General features: G+C 37.0%; 1 protein-coding gene across 4 annotated transcripts in view; it reads right to left on the bottom strand.

Moving 5' to 3' along the window:
* Positions 1-700: 700 nt before the first annotated feature.
* LOC107564185 (spermatogenesis-associated protein 13-like) overlaps positions 701-8,308 on the bottom strand; it is a 33,810-nt gene continuing 26,202 nt past the window's right edge. For 2 of the 4 annotated variants that reach the window (XM_016249189.1, XM_016249190.1), the window contains 3 exons: positions 5,468-5,711; positions 5,270-5,338; positions 701-1,752 (listed from right to left, as the gene is read on the bottom strand). In XM_016249189.1, coding sequence (XP_016104675.1) covers positions 1,577-1,752; positions 5,270-5,338; positions 5,468-5,711 — 489 coding nt within the window. In that variant the 3' untranslated portion in view covers positions 701-1,576. Of the gene's footprint in view, positions 1,753-3,818; positions 3,992-5,246; positions 5,339-5,467; positions 5,712-8,308 lie in introns of those variants that run through there. The other 2 variants (XM_016249192.1, XM_016249191.1) reach the window with 2 other exon arrangements.

The following is an 8,308-nucleotide window of genomic DNA, read 5'->3' as shown; positions in this document are numbered from 1 at the left end:
ATTCTCAACAAATGACATTAAATGGGTCATTGCCTGATCAGATCACATTTGAAAAGCACTTTTAATTCAAAGCAGGACAACTGCTCTGTAAACGTTGTGGAGTCCATGTCATGAGAAATGAAGGGAAAGACCATACTGGTCTTCTACTATCTACTGTGTCTCCTCATATTGAAGGCCTGAGTGTACTGGTTGTCCATAAGAGAGCAGGATAGAGGATCTCTTTTGTGGACAACCCCACGTCTCCATAGTACTGGGCCCAATGTACTCAGCCCCACCTTTCCCACACTACTACACTACAAAGACTAGTATTTGCTGAATTTTGCTGTCCTATTATTCACATTCATTTACAGTAAATTTAGCTGCAGGACTGAAGATTTCAGTTAGAGTCTATCAACAGCCATGGAGTTTCTTTTCATGAGTATACATGTGTAGTGCACTCTCTATGCACAGCATTGTACACAAGTCTTAGGCCAAATGGCGATGGTTATGACATCTTACATTTGACAAAGGAACCATAACACATCCGTACAGTTAATAAATTACCTTAATTTCATATATATATATATATATATATATATATATAAATTGCGTAAAATTATTTTAACACGTTAAGGATTGTAAAATTAATAGCATGCATTAACGTGTTAATGATGACAGCCCTAATATATATATATATATATATACACACACACATATATATATATATATATACCTTCTTTTTTCATGGCCCAGGACTTCTGCACATTACTGTATGTATAAAAACTTGCTCATTATTTGCCATTAAGTACAGTAATAAATAGTATTCAGAGTAGCTATTACAAATGAACAACAACAAAACCTCACATACAAAGCATATGATTGGTTTCAGTGTGCTTACTACAGAGTAATTATATAATACAATCAAAAATAACCCCCTTTGGAGGCGAATTCAAAAATCTACTTTACCTTTTATAGACATACAAAAACATATATAGTTGTCATATGAAATGAGTTCAGTCAATATACAACGTGTGTGACTGATTGAGGAGAGCATGATATGAGATTGTGACACGTTCACAAATCTTGTTCACTAATACTAGGAATAATCATGTTGTCAAACTCCACGTTCCTCAGACTGATAAAAACACCTCTGTGAATTAGAAAGCAATACCCTGTTTAGACGATTTGATTGTTAATTGTGTGTAAAGCTTACAATCTTTCATCCCGCTTTTTAATTTGTAGTGTATGGTCCACATCAGCATCCTCAGGTCTATGATCTTCATCATTAACCTGCAGACAGACGGACTGTGGAGCAGATGTCTAAGCTGCTAACAAACCTTTGAGACATGTATCAATTTGATGGCTATCATTGCATGCTGGTCACTTCAAAGTGGAGATACAATAATAGTGAATGACACATGTGAACATCTGGGCAGAGGGTTCTCTGAGGTGTGTTTGGGCTCTGGACAGGTACGATTACATCAGGCTCGTGATTGTCAGTGATATCCAGATGGAGCTTCCTGGTGTTTTTAAGATCCATAATGAATACACTTGAGCTTGAACGTCATTGCTGGGAGCATTCAGACCAAGACTCTAACTATTTTTTCCCATTTTTTAATGATGTCAACTTATTAAAGTTTTGCCAGAATGGAGATTGTCCTGATTTGGAGACATGGAATTCAACTAGATCTGACTGTGGAGTGTCATCGGAGAGCATGAAGGGTCCGTGAGACGAGGGGTCCGCCGGGGAGACGCACCTGCTCTGACTCACACCTGCTCCGATTGGGTCAGAAGACAGAGACAGGAGATGTTTGAGACAGGACAAAACACAGCCAACAGGACAGTGTCAATGCTCAAAGCAAAATAAGCAGTGCACAGCTATGATGAATCATGCTTCACGGCATACAGTACATCCCTTAAAATGCACCATGGTAACCAGCCACAGTTTCCACATACATATCATAGTTAATACAGTCACTGTTTTAAAAACTGGTACGTCTGCTTTGATGACAGATTGGATAATACCAAGTTAGCAATTTTTTATTACAGACATATACACACATGTGTATAATGTATACAGTGGCCCCAAAAAGTCACATTTAAAGTCTGAACTGCATTAGATCCAAAATATGCTTTTCTCAGAACGGACTTCACTTTTCTGAGCCACTTTTTAGTAACCAACTGATCTCTAGATCATCAAGTGTCTAAATACTTTTTGGGGCCACTATATATAATATATTACAGTATAGAACTGTAGTAACTATGGTATTTTGGCAGAATTGACCATAGTCATGACAAAAGTAAGAAGTATGAACTATAGTCATAAGTACAATGATTCTATGCAATATAAAACATATTTAGTTTTTCCAACTACATGATATAAGCGAAAGTAATAAATATTAATACACACACACGCACTCACACACGCACGCAAACACAAACACACACACAAACACACACACTCTCTCTCTCTCTCTCTCACACACACACACACACACTCTCTCTCTCTCTCACACACACACACACTCTCTCTCTCTCTCACACACACACACACTCTCTCTCTCTCTCACACACACACACACTCTCTCTCTCTCTCACACACACACACACTCTCTCTCTCTCTCACACACACACACACTCTCTCTCTCTCTCACACACACACACACTCTCTCTCTCTCTCACACACACACACACTCTCTCTCTCTCTCTCACACACACACACACACACACACAGGTTTACATTTGTGAAAAGTGGGGACATCCCATAGGCGTAATGGTTTTTATACTGTACAGACCGTATATTCTATTGCCCTTTACCAACACTACCCCTAAACCTACCCCTCACAGGAGACTTTGTGCTATTTCAGATTTTAAATACACTCAATTATGTGTGATTTATAAGCGTTTTGAAAAGTGGGGACATGGGGTAATGTCCTGAAAAGTCACCTTCTCCTTGTAATACCTATGCCATACCTTTGTCATTATACAAATTTATGTCCTCATTTGTCACAAAAACGCGTACACACTCACTCTCTCTCTCTCACACACACGCACTTTCTCACACACACACACACACACACACACACAATAATTAGGCAGCTGGTTTTCTAGCCAAAAATAATAAATAAATAAATAATCTCCATGGCATTTTGAAACACAATCTATCTTATTGCTTCAGTTTAGTTGTGTTGAGTATTCTGAGCATCTTAAAGGGATAGTTCACCCAAAAATAATAGTTCAATCAGTATTTACTCAATCTGTTCTAAAGCTGTATGATCTTTCTTTTCTGCAACACAAATGTTCTAGGCTTTTACATTATTGCATTATGAATTGAACAAAGAATTGACGTCAATCTCTGATGAAAACAAAATATATTAGCAATAAAATAAAGTATGAATAAAAAATAATAATGCACACAAATACTTAGGCATACAGACACTGCCAATCTATTTACACGTGTCTGTGAGTGTAACACAACAGATTATTGTTTTATATGCTTTGTAAATGTGCCATTCATTATTCAGACATTCACACAGTCATTGAAGTGCAATAGTTATCAGTAGTTGTCCAAACAATTTTACCATCTGTGATATTTTAAAGACACTATGGCAAGAAATGTTACAAGTGATATATATATATATATATATATATATATATATATATGGACAACCACGAGCAGGACATATTTTAATTATTTCTCCTTTTATCTTCTGAAAAAAAGAAATTCATAAGGCCATACCAGTGTGAGAAAATAATGAATTAAAATTTTTGGATGAACTAAATATCTATGGATAATAGAGTCCTATTTTACAGATTTGACCAATATTCTTAGGGTTGGATTTTTTTTATAGTGTAATAATTGCTTTATTATAGTTGCATTTCAAATTCACTGCCATGGCATTTTGCAGAAAAACTAATTCTACTTTATGCGCTCATGAGAATACCTTTATCATTTTCATACCATGTGCATATAACATGGCCCTCTTTCTCAAGATGATATCTATCAATGAATCTGCAAATTCAAGAACACACTTCACCGTTTGTCAGTGAAGCATTGAGGATTCACAACAGAGTGTAAATATGACACGGAAATATTAATCTATAAAATATTAAGTATTCACTATAAACCAAATGTACACTACATTCACGATAATTTCATGAAGAAAAAAGTGCAGATATTAAGGGGCCGAACACAAACACAGGAGGTCCATTACATGAAAATTTAATGGGATGCAGCAATCGCTGCAATAATATTAGGAAAAATGGGTTCAACAGACAGGTGTAGAACAATTTATAACTTTTGACCAATAGGTGGTGCTGTTATGACATGTCAGACAGAAGTGAATATGTGCACAAAAATGGAAAAAAGCACAAATGAGACTACAGATGCTACTCAGATGCCAGTTTTATGCAACTGGCCGCTGATGTTTTACTAAGTGTATCGTCCATATACAATCAGCTTTATTTATAAATTAATTAATAATAACATTTTCCTATTCGCCCCTGAATGGTTTTGGCCTGTATACTGTGATCTAAATTATCTGTCTGTGCACCTTCAGTGCTTGGCCCCTAAAATATACTGCAATCATTAGAACATACAATCAATAAATTAGACATCAATATCAATCAGCACATACGTTTGATGTCTTTTCATTGTTGCTTATTTATTTATAACTTCTTTTAATGGCAGAATAATTCTGTGATTTCTCCCTCACGTGTCGTTGAAGAAGACTCCAGATTTGTAAAGATCAAGCACCTTTATAAATATACAGTATAACTAGCATAGAACTCTGATCCACGCATTGAATCGTGCATGACGAACAGCAGCAGTCACGAAGTGTAGAAACAACTTTTCCTTGAGATTTTGACAAATAAAAGGTTATTATATTATATTCAATTCACATTTAAGTTGAAAAACGTATCCAAAAAGAGCATTTGTTTATTTCAGTAGCATGAAAAACAGCTATTATTAGAGTTGTGATTAAATTCAGCAGTCAAAGTATAAGAAATATTCGATTGTTGTGATTAAGACAAAGTACATCAAACATTTTGGGGGCTTTTGTGTCTTCATTTGAAAGGTGAACAGAATTGAGAAAGAACTTTTAAGAAAGTATTTCATTACTATTACTGAGTCGACCTATTGTCACAACACTGAATCCTGTAGTTCAGTTAATAGTTACCGCCCAAACAATGGGCTCTACACTGGCTTACTAGAGTGAAGCAACAGTGAGAAGACAGGAGTTAAAATAGAAAAATTTTGAATTCACCTGGTATCGCTTTGTTGCCTCACCTTTCTGTTTGGCCACTTTACGCACCGTCATGGCAGCCTGTCGTTTCTGATATTCAGAAATCTCAAAACCTAAACAAAACCAGCAGCAGAAGCAGAAGATATGAGGGAGGGTCACAGAAAAAGCACTGTGTTCTGGTGCCATTAAGAACATATGCAATGATCAATACAATCAATGCATGAGAATTTATGGCAGTTTACCGATTTTTTCATCCTCTTGGACCATCCTGCGCTCCTCGTGAAAAGCCCTCAGCCAGCGGATCTTCTCCTCCGGCTTCTTGGCCAGGAAGACGTGGATCTCCTCGCTGTCTCTGTTGTGCAGCTTGAATGCATTTTTCACGCTGACATTAAAGTCGTCGTCCCGTCCATCAACAGCATCTCTCACTGTATAGCGATCCATGTCAATGCGCCCTTTGTAGTAAAGAATGTCCCGGCGGATCAGGTCCTGAGAACAGATGCAGTGCTCACTGAAGGAGGCTTATTAATGATCTCAGCAGAATGCGACATGACTATGTGTTTCACATTAATGCAAAAAAGAGCGACAGTGGATTGCAGAAAGCTGTCAAGAGAGTCTAAAAGTTGAGAAATAGGTTTAAAAAGCTGGATCTAGAAAACCATTTGATTTACATATTATTACTGCAATGTTTAGACACTTTTATTGTGTCTACTAGACTGGCTGGGTTAATAAAAAATGCATTAAATTGTAAAAAGTAAAACAACCATAGATCATACACGCTCTCTACTAACCCGCTAACCCAGACTCGTCACAATGAAAGCACCCAAACTCTATTTGTAATCTGAATGAAATATAGTAATGTGTAAACAGTATGATCTGTGCCAGCAGAAACTCCAGCACAACTGGCAGATTTGGAAACAGACGCCTCTGTATGTGCCTCACAGCGATTAGCTTCCACCCACACCACATTTGAATGAAGTTGAGCATTTCTTTTGGACGCTCTCGACTGCTTTCAGCACATTTCTCTGATCCGCTGTCAATCCCACAATTCCACGTGTGTGAGTGCATAGTTCTGCTCCCATCCGGATCAACTGAAAACGCCCGATCTCTCCATAAGCCTCTGCAGACCATGAATTAAACCTTTCCTGCATCTTTATGCATCTCCAAGTCCCACATTTTTACATCAGCAGTAAGTAATGCCTGCTGGTGCGATCACCAGCAGGCGATAAGCACACCACCAGAACGTTTATGTTGCCTGAGCTTCACAATGCTCATTTATTTAACCATAAACTCTTGTGAATGAGCTTATGGCAGCTGGATGGAATAAAGCATTGCTTTATAGTTCAATATTGGTATTTTTCTTACACACACCTATCCTTAATGTCCTTCTGTTTTTATCAAGACAATGAATGTTTGTGAAGTCCAGTGTTGTTTTGGACCCCAATGACTTTCACTGCATGGACAAAAACAGTTGGCACATTCTTCAAAATACACTTCTTTTTGCAGTTTTGCAGAAGAAAGAAAGTCAAATGGGTTTGGAACAACATGATTGTAAGTAAATGACAGAATTTTCAATGTAATGTGATTTTTTTTTATATTCATTGTGATTTATTTTAATTTTGTGACAGTACTAGTTTTTATTTAATAAAAAAAATAATAAAATAAGATGCAAAAAGAAAAAAGATGCAATTTTAAGGATGTGGCGAATGAATGCTGATGGAGCAAAGCTATGTTGGCAAGTATAAATATGGGAAAAACAAGGACAAAATATATAGATGGTGATAAATTATATCTCACTCTCTCACTTTGGGCAAAAATCTAAAAGATTTCTAAATACTTTATCTGTTATAGACAAAAAAGTAAGGAAAAAGATCCTCTAGGCAGATTTGTACTGACATATTTTATGTTGTCTTGTCATTTTGGAGATTTAATAGAGCATGAGACAGAAAAATTGTGTATCTGAAATGTGTGAGAGCTGCCAACTGTACTCTGTCCAACTGGATTTACCTGTAAAAGATCTGCAGCTGTTTGGTTGGCCTCTGCTGGCAGCTATAGTCACTATTCATTTCCAAATGTCTATTTTGTGCCATTTCAGAGTTATTTTAATGAAGATACATTTTGTATCCAAGAATACAACTCTGCACACTCTGGACATTCTGACAACCAACTTCATGAGGGTTTTTGGGAAAGGTTTGCTGGACACTTGCTGGTTGTTTGTAATTAACTATCTGGCCCAACGTAAGTATAAAAAAAAAACAAAAAAACATTTCAAACAAGTTTAAGAAGTTAAAGAAATACATCAACTCAATAGAACCTTTTGTTAGAGCAACTTTCCGTACACTACATTCCTGCAACTTGTGCGATGGTGCTCATTTTTTCTAATTTATTGTCAGGTTTAGAGATCCAAATCTGGCGATATAAAATAAGGAATGCTTATGAATTTAAAGTGCCCCTATTATGCCATTTTTAAGGTTCCTAAGATTGTTTTGGGAGTCTCCTACAATAGGTTTACACGCATGCAAGGTCAAAAAATGCTTCCGCTTTCTCAAAATATGCATTTGATATCACCTAATTTTCCAGCGATTCGTTCGAAGCAGTTCTGAGATTCAGTCTCTCTAAACCCCGTCTTTTTGTGAGCCTGCTCTGCTCTGATTGGTCAGATGGCCCAATCTGTTGTGATTGGTCTACTGCGTACTGCGTGTGTCGATAACGATTCGTCCATTGCCATAGTTGCATATTTTGAACACTCAAAAGAAAATATAAACATCTATTATTTATCATACTTACAATTGTGATTCAGTGGAGTCAGCTGGTCCAAATAAAACTGTGCACTGATTCATCTTTCAAGAGCAAGTGTTTGTGAATCCCGCGTCGAACTCCACGAGGTTTAGAGAAGCAGTCGTCAGTAAAATGACAGGAACTCAAAAAAAGTCTGGGGTTGCACTGCTGTGAATTTTATCCACTGATTCTCTGCACTCTCATCTTTCGGAAGTGAAAATAAAGCGAATTTTCGTTCACAGCGTCTTCTCGACATGATCAAGCTGCAGTGTTTGAGGGTGGGTCAAGACTCCTTTTTTTGGGGGGGG

The sequence above is a fragment of the Sinocyclocheilus grahami genome, unplaced genomic scaffold, assembly GCF_001515645.1.
Source record: "Sinocyclocheilus grahami isolate Dianchi unplaced genomic scaffold, SAMN03320097.WGS_v1.1 scaffold915.1, whole genome shotgun sequence".
NCBI lineage: Eukaryota > Metazoa > Chordata > Actinopteri > Cypriniformes > Cyprinidae > Sinocyclocheilus > Sinocyclocheilus grahami.
Note: the sequence above shows the minus strand (reverse complement) of the source record. Positions and strands in the feature narration are given on the sequence as shown.